General features: G+C 40.2%; 1 protein-coding gene across 6 annotated transcripts; it reads left to right on the top strand.

Moving 5' to 3' along the window:
• Positions 1-1,036: 1,036 nt before the first annotated feature.
• akna (AT-hook transcription factor) lies at positions 1,037-23,399 on the top strand. 6 transcript variants are annotated; one of them, XM_042395694.1, is made up of 24 exons: positions 1,037-1,140; positions 1,493-1,617; positions 7,070-7,733; positions 8,113-8,887; positions 9,012-9,315; positions 11,569-11,643; positions 13,433-13,589; positions 13,833-13,954; positions 14,057-14,116; positions 14,197-14,315; positions 14,432-14,603; positions 15,205-15,374; positions 15,632-15,796; positions 15,937-16,186; positions 16,819-16,925; positions 17,197-17,441; positions 17,670-17,820; positions 18,545-18,688; positions 18,986-19,125; positions 19,490-19,609; positions 19,948-20,064; positions 20,250-20,348; positions 20,922-21,066; positions 22,046-23,399. In XM_042395694.1, the coding sequence occupies exons 3-24, from the start codon at positions 7,346-7,348 to the stop codon at positions 22,320-22,322; spliced, it is 4,302 nt and encodes a 1,433-aa protein (XP_042251628.1). In that variant the 5' UTR covers positions 1,037-1,140; positions 1,493-1,617; positions 7,070-7,345; the 3' UTR covers positions 22,323-23,399. The 6 variants fall into 6 exon arrangements, with proteins under 6 accessions (XP_042251628.1, XP_042251627.1, XP_042251631.1 ...); XM_042395693.1 differs by having other exon boundaries at positions 7,089-7,733; XM_042395697.1 differs by having other exon boundaries at positions 7,089-7,733; positions 17,197-17,414.
• The last annotated feature ends 34 nt before the right edge of the window (positions 23,400-23,433 follow it).

Raw genomic sequence — 23,433 nt, forward strand, 5'->3', positions numbered from 1 at the left:
CACATCTTAATATTGCACTCACATGAGTCCACTGAAATGAGCCACTACAAAGCTTCGACATGCTGCCCGCTGCCATTTCTCATGTTTTTATGTATTTAATATATTTGCACTAAACTGCCTCCCAGCCTCTTCTTTCAAGGTCTGAAGAATGTAAAGCACTGGTCCACAAACACACATATCTGAGGCACAGTTCCTTTCTGGTGTTTGTTTATTTTTTTGTCTGTTTTCTTTTTGAACATGTATCAATAGGTCTGTGTGTGCAAGAACTTTAAGTATGTGTTTTCACAAGGGGAAAGTCTGTAGGGGAGATTGGTTGGGGTGGGTAAATATGAGCCATTATTGTGGGAGTAAAGGGCAGTTTGGGGTTTTGTTTTGTTATCTTTTGTTCTTTTACTCTTGTGCTGGGGTTAAGAGTGTTCTCATCGAGTCAATTGTTCTTGTCTACACTGTCTTTCCATCAATAACATTGTTGATTTAAAAAAGCTTCAACATGAGCGGATGTTTATACTACAGAGATCTTGTTTTTTTCTATAATCCCCTGCGCAATGTCTCTAAATCGATTCGTATTTCATACATATTTTTTTTTATTTCTTTCTGTTTTACATGTGTGTTATGTCTATGAACAGCTGTGTTAGACATCGAGAAAGATGACTGGATGACATAGAAAAGGTAGCAAACGGTGCCCTCTTGTGGGCACATCGATGAACCGCAGCCCCCCAGTGTTGTATTCCCAATATCAATCGACGCAAAGTCCCGCCCCTGAGCAGCCTTTTAACCAATCACCACTCAGTTTGGGCTTCAAGCTTTCTGTAGAAGTGTAAAGTTTTTTGCCCTGAATTTTGCCTGGCAGGCAACAGCATCCCCATGAAACTCCACAAATTAAATGTTTATATCTACAGTAAGGTCATAAAAGTTTAACGTTAGAGTCGTGGACACTGCTTGGGAAAGGGCATGATTTGTACGAGGTCTTTTAAGCAGGTGAAATAAAAAGCCTGATAGACTAAACTCAGGACATAACTTTGTCTATCATGCAGTGCCAGCTAAATCAGTGCCACACTCCTCTAGACTGATAATTAGCCTCTTAAATATCACAAACCCCGGCTTTCTTGGGAGGAATATACCCGTGTAACACCTTCAAAAGTAAAGTGCCAACATTACGTATTTGAAAGTCTTGTTAATGTGGCTTATTTGCGTTTGTTTTGATGTCCACGTTAGGAGTAAAGTGATGGTAACGTGTAACGTAAACCCAACTTTTGAAACTGGCACTGACTGTTAGCTAGCTTACAGTTACCAACCGTTTTCTCTAACGGTAATGTACTCCGCAGTTTATCATGACAAAAAAAGTACATACGTTGACGTTATAACACAGACTTTAAGTCAGTGGTTAAACGAATATGTAGGCTTGAAAGTGTTTGAGGAAACCTGTCGGCGGTGGTTTGTTGTGGTGTGTGTGTGCCATGGTGATACAGGGGTGGGTCTTTTCTCTTTTTAGTTTTGCGGTTTTCAAGGCAACCGACCCCTGCTGCTGTGAAGTCTGCCAGTGAAATCTCTACAGTGTCCTGAAAATCGTGCTAGCTGTATCGACGAAATAAACGAAGCCCTTATTTATGCCATAAGGTAAGTGTGCAACGTGATGCTGTTTATAATTCGTACCAAACTTATGTTATTTGAATTTGTATGTGTGTATTGTCCTCAGAAACGCAAACATATTGGATTTTTTTCTTTAGCCCACCAGCCTGACTGGTTGGACTTGGTTAGCAGTTGATGGTGTTGAGCAAGTCTTTCTTGAGTTTACAGTACTGGAACTTGTTGTTGTTGCAAGTGACATGTGTTTGTCTACTAACAGCATAGTTAGTCACAGTAATTAAAAGAAAAAGTGCATAGTTGCTGTGTCTTCTCCTCTAATCCCTGATTTCCTGAAACTGGATTGGAAAGAGACTGCTGTTTTAGGTCACAGTATATCTAACAGACTGTTTTCTTATTGGGCTCTTATCTGCTTTCTCACAGTCTGTGCAGGAAACAATTTTGTGTAAAACACCAGCATGGCCAGCCACACAGATTTTTAGAATACCATATGACCTCTGATTTATGTTTAATATCAGATTGATAATCAGCAAAGTACCTTTAGATAACATGCTGTCTGTAGCCAAAATTTAACAACATTATGTGGAGGACCAGGGCAGAATTCTCCTGAGTATTTCTGGCAATTCAGTGATATTTTGCCTATTTTGGTTATATTCAGTAGGGCTGGGTGTCATTTTCAGTTTTTCAATACCACTGCAAATACCTAATTTTCGGTACCAATACAAAATTATATTAGGATTAGAAGAGTGTTTTTCAACAAATTCATGTTTTTTCCATTTAACAAAACAAGCAAGACTTCTCAAATGTTTAATTTTGTTTTGCACAAAGCAGCTTGTAATAACACCATTAAACACTTTTTTTTGCAACTTTGTGTTAAGGACACATTTCAGTTGGTGCCAAAAAGTATTGAAGTTAAATACCCATGCCCTATATATTAATCAGTTCTCTATGATTGCAACTGCAAGTATAGTAAAGCACTTGTTTGCAGTCAGAGGCTTTATAACTTGTTGAAAAAATTGTACATCTTGAACTGCAATATGTTGACACTGCGATTTGATTTTATTAGTCTTGCAATAGTAAGAAGAACAGAAGTACAGAAGAAACTATTATTTGTAACACTTTTGAAAATGAAATTGTTTTTGTTAGTGCCAATGAAGTGTACATGTTCAAGTCAATGAGACATCACACGAAAATTAAATACAGCCTTGTGTAATCAGTGCCAAAATATTAAGATTTTTAATTTAAGTTAAATCAGGGCTGCAGCTAACAATATTTAATTATTAGTTAATGTGTGGATTGTTTTATGATTGATCAATTAATTGTTTAGGCTCAAAAACATCAGAAAGTAGTTTTTTTTTTCTTTGTTTTTTTTTAAATGCCTACCTCAATTTTCCAGAGCCCAGCTGACATCTCCTAAGTGCTTTCTTTGATTTACTTATTTGATTTACAATGACATCAGCTCATGAATTAATCAACAAATCATTTTAGTATAACTGGACAATTTTACTTAATGATTCTTCTCATCACTCTCCTCTGCACGTTGTATTGTGTGTACTCAGCTCTCCCTGTGCCTCCTAAGAAGATTAGCTGTCATATCTTAGTCACTAGTCCATCCTAAACAGCTCGCTGTAGCTCTGCCAGCCTCTGGGGCAGCTCCAGGTACGCTTATGTTGACTTTGCTCAAAATTCAGCCGGTGTCACTCTGTGAAAAATCATGTGGTGTCCCTGTTGGCTGGGCTGATTGGTTTTGTGACAGCTTTGCTGGGCCTGTGAAGATGATAGAGCTTGCTCTTTTCCCTTTCTCTCAGTCTGTCAGTCATTTTCTCTGTTGCTTTCTCTCTCTCTCTCTCTCTCTATCCCTCATTTCCACCTGACAGTCACGTGATTAAAGCCCTGCTGTTGTCTCACTGTCTGTCCATGAGGAGCTGAACTAGCTTTCTGTCTTAGATGTACACTGATGATCATTGTCTGTTTACAATATGTGAAGCCCCCTGTAAGGGGTTTAGAGCAGCTTAATTCCCCCCATCTGGCAGCTGAGATAAATCCTCAGTTCCCCTGGGAAGGAAACGGGAGCATAGGCAGAGCAACAGGTGAGTTGTTTCTTTGCTTTATTCTTATCAAAGTGAGGCACTAAATTCCAACAGTTATGGAAAAGCTAGAAACGTGTTGAATATGGAAATGGTTTTGGTTTCACTAGAAGTTTGTTGCTGCCTGAGACTCTTCTGGATTTGCTCTGGATATAGTTGCTGTTGGAGGAACGTACTACACATGCCTAACATAGCTCTGTGTGTGGAGCAGGAACACACCACCAACCACAACTAAAAAAGATTTGTAAAAGGTGGCCAAGCTGGCACTGCTGGTGCAGCAGAGATGGAAGAAGTACCCTGTACTTAAGTAGATGAGGAAATACCACAATACAAAAACATTCAAAAGTTCTTTGTTCAAATGTTACTGCAGTAAAAGTTTTATTAGAAAAAAATTATGCAAAATGCCTCCTTTTAGAGTGTCATATAATTTCAATAGGTGGTACTTTGGTACAGTTTTCAATATTAAGTGTTCTAGACATATTTTGATTGGGACCAGAAAAGCATCCAGTCATATTATATATACATTAACAGTGTTGATGTTGTAGCTGGTGCTAACAATGCATTATATTCTATAAGCTCGTCATATATATTGTACGTAAAATCCTGGGCAGGATAGGTGAGGTGATTTACATGGTGTTCATAAATGTATCTCAAAATTGTACTCAAGTACATGAGTAAATGTATCCAGTTACTTCTCACCGTTGTTTACACAGACAGCAGCTCATAATGAATCTGTCTATTTGTCTTCTTCCTCCTGGCAGGGGTTTATTCTCTATCTGTAGTCTTTTGAAAATCTTGTGCGTGTCATAGTGTGAGCTCAAACTCTTTCTATTCTGAAGTTATTGTTTGTCTAAATCTTCCTCTCAACTTGTTCATTTGCGGAGCTGTGTGCTCTCATTCCTTGTGGTCTACTTTAAATGCATGGTGAGCTTGCCATGTTGGCCAGGATGCAGACACGCTGCGGATTTGTGTATGAAAGGATTGTAGAGAGAGCACGACGTGAGCCTTTTGTTTGTTTCCAGCACAATCAAAACAAGTGTCTGTGGATGCACGAGTGTCTTAATTTCTCTGCAAAAAAACAAAACATACTCTCCTGATGTGTGTGTGTGTGCGTGCATGCGATTGTGTGTCAGACACTGTAAGAAGCACCAGACTAATAATCTACTTGCGGTAATCTGGGATATTGATGAAAGAAGCTAAAACACAAGGTGACCACTTTTCGTAATGAGAATCTGTACTGCATGTCTTGTACTTTTATGCTTCTCTGATGATGACTTTAAATGCATTCCTTGTTAAATAACTGTAATTAATGCATGATCCGTACCACAGCCAGTTTGTCAACTACCATCAAAGTAATGTTGCATCAAAAAAGTGTGTGTGTACAAGTGTCAGGGGAATATACTGTAATTAAAACTATAAAATGATGATTACACTATGTGACATTGGTGCACAAGCAACCACAGCAATTCCTCAATCAAAGTTAATATATAGATGGATGTCTTTTAATGACGTTTGAGAATTTGGTTATGTGGCTTGTAAGTACATGAGCATGTATAAGTTAATAGATGAAATGGGTGAGGCAGAATAGCTGTTACACAGTACATTAAGACTTGTCAGAGATGTTTTATTGCAGACGCTGAAAGTTCAGGTCTGGTTCATGTTGTGGAGTTGCCATAGTGAGCCATAGTGAGCCATAGTGAGCGTTGCAGCTCCAGGCAGATACTTTGGGGACTTGATGGCACATTGTGAACTAGTAGTCTAATCTCATCTGTTACATGTGTGATGTTCTTATCTGTAATGTGTAAATATGGGCAGGATATGTTAGGTGAATTACATGGTTTTGGCTGATTTGTGTTGGTATAAACTGAATGGTGGGACCTGATAACAGAGGATTTGAGTGGTAGGCAATAAAATGAATGCTCATCTGTGGTGTAGACTGACACAGAGGTCATGTCACCGTGGAAACAAGTCTGTTAGTGCTCACACAAGACAGCTCCCACCACAAGTGCACTGTCCAAGTGCAAGATGAGTAAAATAACAATAATAAAAAAATAAAATAAAAATTAATAATAAAACAAGGAGAGAAGCAGCAAATACTCGGCATTTAATTAGCTGGAACATGCAAGTATTTGGAATTATTGGACGATTAACAAATCAATTAATTGTCCAACAATCTGAGGATTATTCTGTTTTGAACTTTTGATATGAAATCAAAAACCCACACTGATCAGCTTAACAAGTGACTTTTGATTTCAACAATGACACACAGACACCATCACATAAACACTACTGCATCTACAAGCTTCTATGAATCAGTAACCCCATGCTTTTGTTTTTGTTTTTTTTTTTGTTTTTTTAGAACAACCTCTGACTCACATTTTGTTGTTTGCAACAGCATTCTGTCATCTATAATAAATGATTCAACTACACTGGTAAAACAGTTTGTCAAGTTTAAATGTTCTGAAAGGGATGTGTGCTGATGCTGTGTTTACAGTATGCATCAGGACATAATCACTCAGTCTGCTCGATCCACTTCCACAGCTTTGTCTTAACCTGATACGTTCATTTGTGACAATACCAAATGTTCATGTATTTCAATTAAATGGATGAAATACATGAGCGTGCAGTGCTTACAGTAGAGTGTGTCATCATCTAATAAAGTTTGTAAACGTCTTCAAAAGTTGTCCAGATGCACCTACAACAACACATGATGGAAGCCAAATGAATGCTTGAAGGGTACAGCTGACCTTAATGATTGTAAATGAAAATCACTGTAGGCCTGCTTTCAACCTGTCTTGAAGAATCATTTTTTGTTTTTGTACAAGATGCCAACATTTATAATTTATGCTTTGATTGCCATGCATGATATTGACTTTTTGTTTGAAATTATTGCCTTTGCTTATTGTATATTTTCATTCTAGTTATTGCCCCCCTAGGACTTCACACAGCAGCTCTTTCCTGCTGTTAGAGGATGATGCACACAGTATTTATTGAGAGATGCAGATACAGATGCAGATACTACAGTTAACTGATTGTATGGAGTGTCTCAAGTCTCAAAGATTGTGATTTTTGAGTTATAGGAATTAGGAATCATGTTGTCATTTTCTGGCTGCTGTTCTGCAGCAAATTTACTTTGTCTGTTGTAGGGCTGCAACAAACGGATATTTTCATTTTCAATTACTTTGGTGATTAATGGAAACATTGTTTGGTCTGTAAGATGTCAGAAAATAGAGTGCTGAAAATCACAATGTTCTGATAGTCTATTGAATGAAGGTGCATGTTATGATGCACAATGAATACCAGTATATTCTTATCCTTATTTCTTTAATTGGTTTCTTCTGTCTGACAGTTTAATGCTTTAAACTGTTATTGATATCAAACATCTGGTCTTATTTCAGGGGTTATCTTGTGTTTCAGGAACTGCAGCCAAAGACTTCCTCTTGCCCAAGACTGAAGACTCGCTGATGAGTCCTCCTCAGCTGTACCTCTGGACTGTTACCAGCTAAATGACATGATCTGTAAGCTCTGAGCTTCTGTAGCCATGGCTTTAAAAGCAGACCTCACGGCAGAGTCAGAGCAACAAGAAAACATGCGGAAGGTTCCCGTGCCTGGCTGAGACAGTAACTGAGGTCAGAGCTGAGACTGGAGGGAGGTAACATTTGGCTGAAGGCTTAATGGAGATAAAAAAGAGCACCACAGCAGGGGTTATGTTCTGGACCCCTGCCCCGGTCCGCACCTCACCCACCAGCTCTGTAGTATCTGAGGACGTGTGGGAGGATGAGGATGACGAACAGGCAGAGAAAGCGGATGACTTTGTTAGCCAGATGGATGAGAATGGCATCATTGGACTGGCAGAGGCACTGGAGGACGTGAGACTGGAGGAAACTTGTGATTTAGACGCAGAATGTAATCCAGCGTGGTATCTTAGAGCCCTCACCCCAGAGGAGGCAGACCCTAGTGGGCGTGAGATGGATACACCGCCTGAGGAGCTAAGTTACAACCTGAGTGAACATCTGTCCCACACTGAATCACCAGGAGAGGATGTACAAGTACTGTCACCATGTGAGTCTTTGATTATGCATCATCTAATGTCTTTATGAAAATGTCATTTACAGATTAAACAAATGAGCTATAATGTGTTAATTAGCGAGCTGGTGGGTGGATTTTGTTATCATGGACACATCCTGGCTAGCTGTTTCCCCCTGTTTCCAGTCTTTGTGCTAAGCTAATGGGCTGCTGGTGTTAGCTTCATATTTATTATACAGATACATTATGACATTGGGAAAGATCTTCTCATATAACTTCCGTCCAGAAAGCAAATAAGTGTATTTCTCAAAACGTCAAACTATTCCTTTAAAGCTAGACAAGGCTACTGCTTTGTGGGAGACAGTTTATGCCTGCACTGTGTTGAAAGCATTGTTTTCCCATTTCCCCATCCCAGTAGGTGATGACACTGTGGGTATCTTGAGAGCACGAACTGAGGATGAGGAGGTGAGGCAGAGGAAGGAACAGCAGTACCTCCTTGAGAGGGACGAATACCTGGACATGACAGAGGAAGAGAAAGATGGAGAAGAAGAGGTAAAGAGAGGTTATAGAAATAAAAAGAAAATTGAACACATAAGCACATCAGGAGAGGTTAGAGCTACAACTGGCTTGGCTGGAAGCTACATTAACAAAAGAGAGAATGAGAAGATCAGCTGGACACAGTCTTGCAGTGCTCACCTGCCAGCTGTAGAACCTGCGGTCTCCAACCATCACTGTCCAGTATACCAGTCTACCTCACCTCTCACATCCTCCACCCTCCCCCACCTCCTCCACTTTACTGCTGAGGAAATAGCTTCCGCTCCGGGGATTGAAGCTGAAACGTTGCCAGATATTGGCTTCACAGAAAGTCTTCCAGAATCACACAGCAGCTGCATGAGTCTCAAGTCCAGTCCTCGCTGTCCACGAAAATCTGAAAGGGGGGAGCTGAAGGGGCTTCAACCAGCAGCTGTCTTTACCGAACCAAATCAATACAGTGGAGTCAGTAACGGGCCTTTAAAGTCAGATAAGCCCACTCCCTCACCGAGGAAGATGAGGCAACACTCTCCTGAAGCTACATATTCAAGGACTCATGCCCTTAGCCCTCTCAGGGCAGACTGCTCAAAATCCAGTCCAAATGGAGAGCTAAATACACCCAGAGTCAGGACCAATGCTGATTTACTGAATGAATCCAGGTAAGGGACTCTTAGCCATGTATCTTCACCAATCCTCATGTTACCTCCTCATCCTAAAACCACACATTGTTTGTAGCTGATTTAAAAAAAAAAGCATTTAGCATGAATTGAATTATGTTTCCAGATCAGGGGCTCTGAGTCACCGGACACCAGACTTCTCCAAGGTGGAGCCCAGGGTCCGTTTCCCCAAAGGTGGCTACAAGCCCCCCAAGAGCAAGCGCTCTTCCAAGATGGAGTCCTTGTCACCTCAGCCCCCCTTAGTTTTTAAATCTCCTGCTGACATTGTGAAAGAAGTCCTACTGAACACCACTGATGGACCTCCTGCCCCATCAGACTGTAACAGACCACCAGCCAGTGCCCCCAACTCTACTGTGCCTCAGGACTTCAGATGCCGCCAGCAAGCCACCACACTGCTCGAACAGCTACAGGTATTGGTAGAGACTGACAGTACATCCACACTAAGCTGAAAAACCATTTGGGCCTGCTTACTTATTGTCACCCAGACACTGAGCTTATTTGAATACAATGAACAGAGAGGGTAACTCTTAAAATACCAGCCTCGTGTTTTTGTGTTGATGAGGAGCTTTTAGAAAACAGTGATGGAAGATGGAATGATGATTGAAAGATGAATGAAGATTGTGATTGACAGTAGTCTGGTCGACATCGCAGAGCAACAGTGCAGGAGTTACTGTTGGCCTGGTTAACAGGAAGTTAAGTCATAATCAAATAATTTTTTTATGCTTGTTCAGTTGTCTGACAACAAGAACAGACAGAAATGTCAAGGACAACAACTAAATCAGAAGTTTGGCTGTATTGAAACACAGTGCAGGTGATCACGCAGAGCAGGAGGGCACAGAACAGAGGTTTAACCAGTGTAAAGTCAGCAGAGGAGCCAGATGTTCTGTACCACTCCTTACAAGTGTTGGCTGTGATGCACAGTTTTGTCATTTGTCAGCCAAATGAGGAGGGTGAAGAGATTTGGCCGATTTCCTTTAGGTGTTTCAGTATGGAAGAGATTTTTACAAAAACAGCCTGAAAACACTAGTATGGATGCACAATGTTTTCAGATAAATTAGCCCATATGGTTTAGGTTTTAGTTTCAAAAGTTGACAATGTCTCGCAGGATGCTACAATGCCAACATTTTCACAAGCTGTGCATAAATTTGAAGAGGAGGAAGCAGATTAACATAGGTAAATTAAGAAGATTATGATACACTGTCAGGATTGGCATTTATAGGCTCTTGTAGTAAATTGTAGTAATTTTTGTTGTCACTTTGGCCCAATGCAGGTCTTCTTCTGAACATGTGATTGTACAGGACCCAGAGTTAGTACATGATTTTGATAAAGCACTGTTTACACACACTGTCTAAGTGAAACAGGATCCCTAAAAAACCTGAAGGGAATTCCTAGAAATATCTAAAGGGAAATCTTCTGAAAGGAACGTCCCCTTTCTCTTTTACTTTAGAAGTTTCAAATTTAGCCTTAATATTCAAAACAAGGTGCCTCACGCAGCTTGCAACACTTCACAGGCTTTCATGCTCGTTCCCAGAGGCAGCAGTATTCCAGCTGTCCCACTTTACATCCTCCCTGTTTCTGTAGCAACCCTCAAGTCAAACAACTAAACATGAAGTACTGAGCAGGGAAGGCACACTAATGTTTGTTTTATATTGAATATGCTGGATAGATTTAAATAACTGTGGTACCAAAAAGAAGAATGAAGATTAGGCTTTCTTCATTCTGGTGCCTGTTTTTTTCAAAGACATTTTTTAAGGGGTGATTTCAACCAGAAAGTGTAACTACAATAACCAGATTCCAGTGAATTTCCTTTCTGTTGAAGTCTTGGATGCTGTAAAGATTTTTCCCCCCCGCAAGATTATCAATATAACCACTCTCTTGTGTGTTTTGGCCTATATTCCAGTATTCCATCCTTCATGCTTTATTCTTAATCAGTCTACTGCACCAAGGCTGTTACAAAACTTTGACGTGACACTTATGTTCATACTACAGTGATTTTGATTTAAAGTGGAAAGTGGAATAAGGTCTGCAGATCACTGACCTTGAGATAATATTAGTAATAAATTCTCACTTATAGTGTAATATAGTAATAATGTATGAGTGACTCTTCCAGGACGGATTAACTTTGCTTCTCAGGGTGACATTTTTTGTAAATGTACAGTCCACTACTGGTCTGATTGGTCTATGATTTAAGTTTGGCCACTGCACAAGTCCCATGCTGTATGAACATTAGTGTTATGATGATGATAGAGTATCATTACATTTAGTCACCATTTAAATGCTGAGAATGATTTTCGTTGTTACCTGCGTTACATCAGTGTAATTATAACATCTCTACTGGAATCTTTTGAATGGACCAGTGTCTTAAAGAGCTGGCCACCATGTACACTACATAGCCAAAAGTATATGGTCACTGACCTGATTTGTTCCCATTCAGGGTATCCACATACTTTTGATCCACTATGTTTGGGTCTACTTATAAATTGGACCTAATAGTGCCTAAAGTCTGCTCCATTTTCTTTGTCCTCTCATTCCTTGCCTCTCTTTTTTTTGCCAAACTTTTCCCTTTCTTTTTAATTCTTCCTCTTCACATGCCTCTTGTGCACTTTCTTTTTCTTCTCTTCTCTTCCCTTACCTTACTTTCTTATTTCCTCTCCTCACTGCAGGAGGACTACAACAGACTGCTGACTAAATACGCTGAGGCAGAGAACACCATTGATCGTCTGCGCCTGGAAGCCAAGGTAGGTAATCTAGAAATCAGGCTTTAATTTGTCACTATCTAACAGTTTGCAGCAGTTTGGGGTTTTAAAAAACTTGCGAAATGTATTTTTGCACTCAATTTGAAGTCAGTAGAACACCTCCAAGTTATTAGAAAGCTTCAAAAAGAAGGACAGTTAATTTTTCTTCAAATACAGGCATTTATATTAAATTATCATTCACTATTGAGTACTATGAAACAATTCAAGCTGCGCAACAGAAGCCAAAATAAGATCAAATGTGCATCAATAAAAATAATAGTGCATAGAAGATTCTAATAAAAACACATTAAACATGAAGCTTTATAAAATATAGACACAAAATTTCTAATAGAATAATAATTCTTTGTTTCAGATCTATATTCAAATATAAATGAGCCTGTTGTGTTTTCATTTCCAGATCCAGACAGTCTCAGCACATCAGTGACAGAGCAGCATGTCAGAACGAGTGATTAGAAATCTCAGAAAAGCGGGATGTGAAAGAAATGAAGGAGGAGTGTTCAAGTGTTCTGAAGTAGCTCCTTTAAAACATTATTGGCCAATTTATGTCAGAGCAGCAGTGTGCCACAATCAGCACCAATTAAAATCAGCTTATCGAGCTCCTCCGCCTCTCCTCCATCTCCTTCACCATAACGCTGAACCACCATCTGTCTCCCTCTCCTGCACATAGAGTCACACAGGCAGAGTGAGAGGAGGGCAGTGGGGGTTAGACCCAACTTTAAAGTGGAATTACACTGTAATGTATTGTATTGTGTGATACAACTCCTCAAGACTCAAGCCAAGTTCATTTTAGTGAATTTTGCTCTCCAACCCCCGCCAGTCCTAACAACTTTTCTGGCGCAAACCCCAGACATGACGAGTTACATTATGATTTATGCTCTAAACTTAGACCATTCTATCTTTCTGACCCATTTTTATCAGTGTCTTGCATCTTAACTGTGATAAATGGGAAACAATCTGCAAGTAATAGCAGGGGAAAAAGACAAGAGCAAGTTAAGTGGCTGGGTGAAATACAGCTCATAAGGTTTTATGTATTTTATGTGTGTGTGTGTGTTTTATGGGAACTGTTGAGGTCAGTTTAGGGTCATTATGATTTACTGCTCAGAGGGCTTATCATTCTCATTTTCATTCATTTTGTGTGTGTGGGAGGGGAGGGAGGACAACCGCTGTGCATTTTACCCTTTTATCACACAGTCCAGTCCAAATTCATTTAGTGTCTTCTTGACACTTAAGACGACCTCAATGACCTCCTGGTGTGTTGATATGACTTGTTGTTTAATGAAGCCAAGAAAACAGAAAGTGGAAACATAGGACAATAAATAGATGGGGATTCACTGGTCTGCTTTCTCTGCTGGGTCTGAATGTCGCGGTTACTTGTCTCAGGGAATATGAAAGATTTCTCTTTTAGTTTAGTTAATCCAAATGAAACTGATCATCTCTAATTTTCTGTTTTTCTCAAGTGGTATGATTAGATTTTTTTTCTGCATAAATATTCAGAAACCTGTTCTATTGAATAAAATTCTAACATGTTATATAAAGTATTCTACTCATCAGTATCTCATTTCTAAAATAAGATACCCAGTAAAATTAAGTCTTGATATGTGACAGTAGTTGGAGTCACTCATATCACTGTTCTTGCAGAAGGGAAAAAGTTGTTCCAAGATATGACCATGTATTTAGAGGTTAAAATGTGATTGGGGGGATAATGATAATGGATGACATAGATCATGATATGGATGACCATATCACATTTACTTTTACACATTTCCACCAGGTGAACTTGTACTCTGACCCTCCAAAGCCCGGTCACTCCGTGCAGTCAGGACTGAACAAGGAGGCTTCAAAGTTCATGACCTTGGATTTTCCTCAGGCTCAGAGAGCGGACACCAACTCAGCCTCTCTTCATCCGGATAGACACAGCCCTCACCAGAGTACATACATCCTATTCAATGTCTTTGCTGTCAAATTCATCATTTAATATATTTTATTATATCAATCAGTGAATCAGCTTTCCCTCACCCATCTGAGTCTACCTGGTCTTCTGAAGGCTGATTCACTGTACAGTTAAATATATATACACAAATAAATCAACTGGCTTTCATCTATCGTTCAGCTGCTGCTTACAACTCCCATCATATAATTGTTCTTTCCTCTGCACGTTGTCAAATAAACAGGAAGTTCTGCTGCCCGTCCTTCATCATCTGCCTCCATCTCTTCCACAAGAAGTCCAGGCCCTCAGGTGGGGCAGCAGCTGACCAAGATTCTCTACAATCAGGCCGACAAGTTCCTCCAGCAGGTAGCTGAACTATTATCAGATGTGCTGAAAATCCTCAATGATTTACTTGATAACATGATTTCATCAACGTAACCAGAGGATTTTTGTGTGTTTTTCATTTAGCTGCAGACTTTTGAGGACCTTCTTAACAGTGAAAAACTCAAACCTTTTGAACAGATGAAGGTAAGAACAACAAACAGTTGAAGTCTGTAATCCCACTGGCCACCTCATATTTGCACTAATGAACCGATGCTCTCTTTCAGGGTCTGTCACAGCTTGTTCAGGGGCTGGACTCTTTAGAAAGGGGCTACCTGTTAGCGAGGGATGAGCACAAACTCCTGCAGCAGCGAGGGACAGAAATCAGCCACTTTGACCCTGAACGGTGAGAGTGATTACATTTTATATTATGTACTTAAGTGCACACTATTTTTTTTTACCTGTTTTGATTACGTTTGTCTTTATGTTCTGTATATACATGTATGTATGTGTATGTATCAGGGAGCTGGATGGGCTCATCTTCCAGTGTGGCCTGCGTATGGATGAGCTTAAGGAGCAGGTGGAACAGATGCGACAGGAGCAGCCCATCTGTGAGCCTCCTCCCTCTCCACCTCTTCAACCTGCCACTTCATCTGTACCCTCTGAGGGGAGGGAACCCCTGTCTCACCCACAGGTACCACCAAAACCACTGCGCTCTGTCTACATGTACACAGCTACACAGTGATTATGGTGTTAATGCACAGACGACTATATTGTGCACCTGTTCAAGAAGCTTGCTATCATGTCTCTGTGTCAGTGCCACAAAGACACGATCTGTGTATTTATTGTACTGGATTACTAAAGTGATTCTGAATAGAAATATAAAATAGGATATTTATTTGTAAATGTTATATATAGAATGCCTATAGAAAAACTGTTTTGTATTCCTATCAGGAATCATTGTGTAAGATATTGAGGATATTTTTGACATTTTTTCCACTCCAGTCTTGTCTACCTCTTACAAGTACTTAGTAGAGACAGATGCTGTTGTTACTGATGTTGAAAAATTATATAAAATTATATGTTCATTCATGTTGAAGTCTTGAAGTTTTGTTGAATTGAAAATTATAATATAGTTTTCTTTGTTGTATGATCAGTCAGAACTATTTCACTGTAAGAAGAATCGCAGCCACATCATATTTTATATCGTGACTCTACTTTTGATGGTCTGACACACTGTTTCTATAATGACTGTTTATTATGTCATACTAATCAAGGTTTGTAACTTCTTCCAGAGCCCAGCTGTGCCTTTGCTGGTTGATCCAGGAGAGGCGGCAGTGGCAGAGGTGAGCTCAGTCAGCGAAGAAGAAGAGGAGGATGAGGAAACTCTAAATTCTGTCTTCCTCAAACCCCTGAATGGAAAACACAGACGTGTTGACCAAGAATTCACCACACTAATAGATCAGTAAGTGGTGATGTTTGTGTTTTAAATTGTTTTTTCATTTTGAAAAAAAGTTCACAGCACTGGAGCATGTGTCAATCAATAAAAGATCTTCAGTCAGTTTCTCTGCTGTGGAAAGATTTTTTATTTAAGTCATGACATGAGACCCAAATGCTTTTGATTATTTTGTGCTCTGTCAGAAGGATATTTGGAAAATATTGAGCTCAGCATACAACCTGGAGCTTCATTTTTTCACTCTGAATGTTTTTTCTGTTGTTTAGCTACCAAAGCTTCAAAGAACTTCCTAGACTCCTTGACTGTGGCCTGAGAGAAGGAGCTCCCCTCTCTGCTGCTTCAAGAACTGACCTGCAGCCTGGAGAAAAGGGCAAAGAGGGACAGGTTCAAGGAACTGGAAATATGGAAGTCCAGAGAAGTCTTCCTCAAAGGTTAGTTTCATCAGCTGCATAGTAAATGCTAGAAATTACTCTTTAGATCTTTGCTTTGTTCTAAACTTGCCTGGTCCTGATTTTGTTGAAGCTAATTTCAGTAGCTTCACAGCACTAAGTTCTCTGATTGTCTCTGACAGGCAAGCTGAATCAGACCACCAGGACTCTCCTTCTATTCCTTCTAGCAAACAACGGACCAGCAAATCTAATCTTCCATCATGCAGGGCCTCCAGTCAGTCCACCACACTCCCCGTTCATCCACCCAGTAGCAATAGGAGGTTAGAGATGGGAAAGTCCCACAGTAGCAGTCTGAGCAGTCTGGGAGAGATCACTGTATCAGATAGAAGGAGCTCCAAACTACAAACTGGGACCAGGAGAGTGCTTTCTCAGGTCAGTTATATTGTAAACTGTCTGGATGAACAAAAGACTTTCACTGATTCTACATGGATTTCATTCAAAAAATGTGACATGATGTATTTGCTTGTGTGCAGAATATAATCCTCGGAAACTAAAACAATGCTTTCTGTGGTAATTCATCACAGGATTCTTAGCTTTCAGAAGTTTAAGCATTTTATTCTGTTTTTTCTGCAGTCAAGATATTGTGTAACATCTCATTAAAATAACTTTAAAACAAGCTTGTTCCTGAAATACTGAAATCTGTTTATTTAACAAAATCATATTGATTATGACTGTAGCTACATGAGCTTCTAAACCTAAAAAGTCTGTTTGTGTATATATGTTTTGAACTAAGAGACCTTTGACCTCTATGGAAAATGAAATTATAAATGTTGATCCTGTCTTCACTTGTGCAAAAGAACATTGAAACCACATTACCCTGCCCCTCCCCTCCCCTGATATTTTTTAGATGAATTAAGAGAAGGATGGAAAATCTGGTTACACAACCTATTTAATGAGATTTTTGCATAAACAGATGTGGTTTGTTGATTCCACAAATAAATATGTAGTATGAAAAAACACTGTTGTGTTGGATGGTGTGTGATGTTCTGTCTTGTGTTCACCAGGATGGGATCATCTCTCCGGAGACCGACAGCGGGTTTGTCGGCTCAGAGAGCAGCCATCCGACTCCTGCAGCAGCTCCCAGTCCTCTCCACCAGAGGGCTTCAGAGAGGTGAACACTGCTTGTTTACATCACACATACAGTATTTATTGCACCATAAATCTCACCTCATGTGCCTTCCCCCACCTCTGTAACACACACACACACACACACACACACACACAAAAAGCATTCAGATATCTGATCCTACAACTCCCCTAAATCCACTGACATTCCTGTTTTAACTGTTTTCATCAAAACCTTTGTCTTTCAGTCCATTTCTGATCAGGTCTTGTGTGTTTTCTGTCTTTGTATGTTTGAATTTTCCTCCATCGTGCGCCAGTGTTTCAGTCCCTCAGGAGGTGAACTCAGGGAAGCCTCAGACAGGCCCAGTATCAGCACCACCTCGTGCTTCTTCACCGTCACACAGACGCACGGCTTTGGAACCCAGCAGAGGCTCCCGGCGGAGAACCAGACATGTGGAGAGGAGACGCACCTTCTCCTGCTCTCCCCAGCGCTGGGTCAGTCAGACAGATCAAACCAGGGCTGACAGTGGAACCAGTGAGTTTGGGCTGGAGAGTGACTGCAGTGAGTCTCCAAGTTCTATCTATCAGCTGAGATTTTTGTGTTTTCTTAATAGATGCTCAATCATTTGAAACACTTACAAAATAACAATAACAAAATGTTGTTTTTTTTATCTATGAAATCACTACTAAGGCCTGTTGTCTTGTTGTTTTCATTGTCACCTTGAATTTCCCTCATTCATGACTGACTAGTTTTCTCTTTCATTGTGTATTTAACCTGCTCTGACTGCAGTTCACACTGTGTCTGAAGAGGGACAGAGTGACCAGTACACCGAGTCCATCGATTCCTTTCACAGCTCCTCCCCGAGCTCCTCCCCCGCTGCACGGTGTCACCATGGTGATTCTCTTACAGCACTGAGCTCCAGTCAGGTGGCGAATCGCAAGTGAGTATGTAGCAGCAGCTGCCTTAGCGATAGCTGTGCAAACAAGGCCAGATTTATGTCTCCCTGCAGAGACTCCTACATGGGACTCAAAGTGAACAAGCTGTGTTGCCACAAAGTATGAAGGCAGAATATTATAGAAAAACACTGCTAGAGCTAAGAGCTCAGGTATCTTCCTGTACCTGCTCTCTGTTGATTCTGGCAGCAGCTTTGATTTAATCAGACACATCATTTCTAATGGGTGAGAATAATATTTTCAGATGATGTTCTCTGAAATTGACTGGTTGACTGGAAGTTTACCCTACAACATCAAGCTTCACAGCTCTTGAAATGCGGAACCATCCTTAATGTTTATATCATCATATTCTTTTATGTATTTTATTACAGAATCGGCTGCTAGTGAATGTGGTTGCGTATTAGGAGGTACTCTGTCTTGTTTCCTGCATGGCGTGGTGTTGCATGACTCTTTGCAAAGAGTGTGTGTGTATATGCGTTTGGATTGACACCTGTCACCTGCATTTCTACTTGAATTCACCTGTCTGGTCCATTGTTGACTTGAATAGTTCCACAGTGCAGTAGGTCAGCGGTCACATTTCCTGGTGTTTGACTTTGGATACGTGTGGTACTGAAAACAAAAACATATGTACTAAATACAAAAACTACCCCCAACTAGATTGTTTCATGTGATTTTAAACATCTGTGGTGTGAATCTTTGTGTGTTTCTTAGTGATGCAATCCAGACCCTGCAGGCCGAGGTGACCAGACTGAAGGACCAAATAGAAAGCTGTCTGAAAAATAAGAAACCTGTCAGCTCTGTGAGAGCAGCTCAGGACAGCTGCACTCACCAAAACACCTCTACACCTCACATCAGGTTGGTTTGTATCTTCCAGATGTAATTACACAGTCCATATGTCCTACTGCAGCATTGCACAGGCCACTGCAGGCTTGTGTTTGATTTTACAGCCATACAAGCACATAGAATCAGTTTATCTTCAGACTGAAGCATCTGCATGGAGCTTGGAAGCCTGCAGCCTGCCTCCTACCATGGTTACCTTTTGTGTATGCAACCTAAACACTGCCCTATACATATATACTGTACTTGACTAGTTATCTGCTTTTTTTTTTGTACATCAGCTTGTTCTTAGTTTGGTCTTCTCTCATTGCTCAGGTCTGCGGAGTGTCGGCGTGATGTTAGTGGGGGAGGAAGGGAGAGATGGACGGTTGATGAGGCTGAGGAGTCTACACTGAGACGAACAGCCAGGAAGAAATCAGCTCCTGCACACAGACAAAAACCACAAGCTGACATCTGTAAGTACATCTGAATTAACTCTTGACCCTTAATTCATAAGTTTGCCTGAAAGAAGGTGTTTAATCCAAATTTCACTATAGTAGCATATAGTATGTATATATCTTTCAATTAAGGATGAGGTGAATAAACCTAATTCTTCATTATCATTTATACATGAGCCTTAAATGATAATGCGTTATATGTTTTCATCCACGGTATTTAGTCCAATGAGAATAACACATAGGACTGTGACTAAATGTTGTGTATGTTAAACACTTTTACCTGTACATAGATTATATATAGACACATATGCTAGCGCATTCATAAAAAGCATGTGATTTTAACAAGTATATCATTTAACGCATGTAATGTTTTTGTTTTTAGTGACAGGTTCACAGCTGGAGCCCTCCACACCCCGGCCTCAGCCTCAGGTGTCCAGATGTACTCAAACATCTGAAGCAGCACCAGACAGCCGCTGTTCACGCAGCAGCAGAACACACCCCAGTAAGAATATCCATCCTTCCACCACAGACATTTGATTCAACATACTGTATGAACTGTGCTTCTGTCATTGATCATATACAACACTGTTAATGCTTCCTTCAGTCTCTCTTCACCTCACCAGCTTCCAAATAATGTGTGACATTATGACTACTTATGAATTTCTACATTGTTCATGCTAACTAACAACCAAACCAGTTCAAAATATGTACACGCGTGTGTTAAATGAAGTATCAAGATTACCTTCATGTATTTTAGATGAGAATCTGCCAGAAGAGGAGCGTATTTTTTACTTAGGCCTCACCTGTGTGTGTGTGTGTGTGTGTGTGTTTGTGTCGCAGGGCAGGATCCTGGTGTGTCTGTACAAGTGTCTGAAGCAGCAGATGAACCTGACAGCAGAAGAGGTCGAGCTCCTCTTTGTCCTCAGTGTTTGTCATGTCACCGAGGGCGATCTGAAAGTAAGGAGGCTCTTCTCAATCTGAGCAGGAACTCTGTGTTTGCGTTCAGGCAAAGAGGATAAAATCCATTCTTTTTGTATTGAATCATTTGAAACCAGTGTTGCAGCTTTGTCATCATTGATTGTCCTGCTTGAGTTGTTGATTGGCCTCATTCAGTCCTCTTTCTATCTGTCTTTTATTATCAGAGCCAGTTGGTGGCAACAAAGAGTCGACCCACTCACCCTCTCGCTTACGTCACTGTCCTCTCTGTGGACGCCTTGAACCGTACAGAAGCACTGAACCAGGTGAGACGAGACAATTAATCAACTGACGTGACCTGGACCCAGATAAGTGGCAGAAAACTGATGGATGAATTAAACTCTGAGGAGAGGTTAAACGGCTTGTGCAGCACAATCCAGTGTTGCACTAGTCTCACTTGTAGGTTATAGATGTATAACGTATACTGACAGCCTACATGTTAGCACTAATGTTACTGTCCACAGCAGACAAGAAAAAATATTCAAGATCTTTGTAAATGAAATTTAAGACTCTTATTTTGAGCGAACTGAATTCAAATCTTTTAAGACTTTTTGAGACTCAGATACTTTCTCAAAGATTCTGCTCAGACACTTTTTTTGAATTTTAAATGCTTATTGTGAGGTGTGTGCAGTTTTCTGTATCGCTAAGTCTTTGCTCTGTATGTGGTTGATGATGTCATTAATCTATGACTTGTCAAAATTTGAGAGTTTGTTGTTCAGTATCAGCAGCACAAATTTCTCTACACTCACTGTACTCGGCACATAAATCAGTTCAGTCTGCAGTGAATGAAATGAGCTTAATTATCTGAAGTGCAGCTTTTGACCCGCTGTGATTCACAGACTGTCGCAGAGACTCAGACTCCCCCACACGCACCAACCGCAAACCAGCCAAGTCCCTGGACAGAACAGCGAGGTGCAGATACTTTGCAGCTGCAGCTCCTCCTGCGCTGCTGCAGTGCACACCAGTGTGCCCACCACCACTGCTGTAAGTCACCTACACACACACACCAGACATATGATGGAGTACGACCATTAGGATGATTTCATCCACTAATGGTGAAATGAAATGAGTGAATGAGCCAATGAAATTTCTCACATTGGCTCATTCACTCCACTCAGCAAACAATTCCACATTACATACTAGTTCTATACACTATAGACTCGTTTGAAATGAGCCACGTCTGTGCAGAATCGTTCACCAGTGATCACTGCACAATACATGCAGGTTAGATTTCTGTCTGATTTGATCCCAACTACAAAACACAAAATGCATTGATTCACTGTATACACACGGCAAAATCTACTATGAAAAAATAATATTTAGTACATTCTGTTTGATCTGAAGTGGCACACTGAAGAAGAGCGACCAAGTGTGTGCACATCCAGACAAATTATGTGTGTGTGTGTGTATATATATATACATATGACTATATATATTTTTTTTTTTCTCTCCCACACAGACCATTGTCCTATGATGTGTGTACAGAGAGACAGAGTTTTGTGATTATAGGCTATTTTGCCTGCATGTCCACATTTTTGTTAAAGCCTCTGTGGCACATCTGTAAATTAATTGATAATTAGAAACTTGTCAATTTTGTTTTACCAAATGACCACCATATGGTTTTAAAGGCTGTCATATCAGCATTGTATTTTTAAAAAAAAATTGGGGGAATTTCAGGTGGTTCTATTTTCTGGAGTACTCATTATATACATTATTGTGACGCCATCTTGTGGTGTTTGTTTTCCCTGCTGCTTGCTGACCAGCAGGTGATAATGATTAGATTTGATTGCTGTCTCTACATGAAAGGCATCTTTCTCTTTTACATTTGCCTGAGGAAGATCTTACAGATCAAAACATTGCCTCAAAAAAGAGAGTAAAATTATTTATTGGGAGCTTAACAGTGTGCAGATCTCACTCCTTTGTATACTTCATTTCTTTGTCATCATCCCTACCTTCTCTTTAGGTTGTACTCCGGTCCTGTGATGAACTCCTACCAACCGCCCCTCTACGTGTCTCCTAGCAACAGCACAGGCACATCCTCAGGGATCAGAGGTCGCAAGGAGGTGAGGGGGAGGACGAGACGCTCCCTGTCCGTCGATACCCAGCGCTCCATGGACAGTTCTCTAAACAGAGCCATCAGAGCAGCTCAGCACATGAAACACACCTCCAGACACATGGCCCGCTCTCTGGCTGCAGGACTGCACTACCAGGAGCTGCTGTCTCAATCCTGCAGCTACTAGTCTGAACTCACTTAACTATATATCACCCTCAGTTCAGCTGCAGAGTGAGGCTGTCAGGATCACCGGCTGCCAACAGGACTAAGTGCAAGAACAAAGAATAAAAATCTGAAATCCTTCTCTTTGTAACTTCTCTTTGGCTCCTACGTTTGGAGAAAAACTGACGCTTCTTTTGCTGCGTTTTTAATTTAATGACATCATTACTGTATGTCTCAGGTGTCCAAACATGAATTTGTATCTTTAGCAGGCATAATATTTATTTCAAAAGATGTGCTGGCATACGTTGAAAAGATGAACTAACTTCCTAATATGATGTAGTACTGTAGATCAGTTTGATTGGAAATGCTGTTGATCATATTGATTTTCAAACCCAAGAGGTAAAGAAATGAGTTTCTTTACACCATATGACAGAGTTTCAGCTGTCTGGATGTGGCAGTGGTCCTGAGTTAATACTCAATTATTTTGAGGTACTGATTATGTGACTGTGCTTATTGATCATGTGAATGTTTTTAAATCTTTTCTAGTTTATATAAATCTAATAATAAGTTCAGCATTTCAGTGTTATTTTAGTTGCAACTTTTTTTTCACCTCGTTGATACAGTAACACATCGTGCTGTAAATGAAACGCACTCGCTCATTCTACCTGTTGTGATGGACTCGGACTTCAAAATTAGTTCACGTCTGTTTTATTCTACATATTTCACAGATTATGGAAGTTATGAATGTAATTTAGTCAGTATTTTTTCATAAGCTTGCACATGTGTGAGCCAGATGTTTACAGTAACTGAACAGCTTTATGTGGATCAAACATCCACACAACTAAGCACTGCAGTCATGAACGCCTTTAAACATCAAGGCTGATGTAGATCCATCTCTACAGGTGGGACTGCAAACACACAGGACAGTTTCTACAGATCAGATTATACGTTACATACTGAAGAACTGTGGATTTTAAGTGAATTCTGTTTTTGTTCTAATCCTTTTTTACTTTTGTACCATTATTTCTGTATTTTTTAATATTTTGCAGGGAATCTTCTCAGTTGTCCCGAAGGAGCCAAATAAAGGTGAAAGTGAACATTTTGTCTCAATGTATTTTTGATTTTATATTATAAAA

Source organism: Thunnus maccoyii, chromosome 19, assembly GCF_910596095.1.
Source record: "Thunnus maccoyii chromosome 19, fThuMac1.1, whole genome shotgun sequence".
In the NCBI taxonomy this organism is placed as follows: domain Eukaryota; kingdom Metazoa; phylum Chordata; class Actinopteri; order Scombriformes; family Scombridae; genus Thunnus; species Thunnus maccoyii.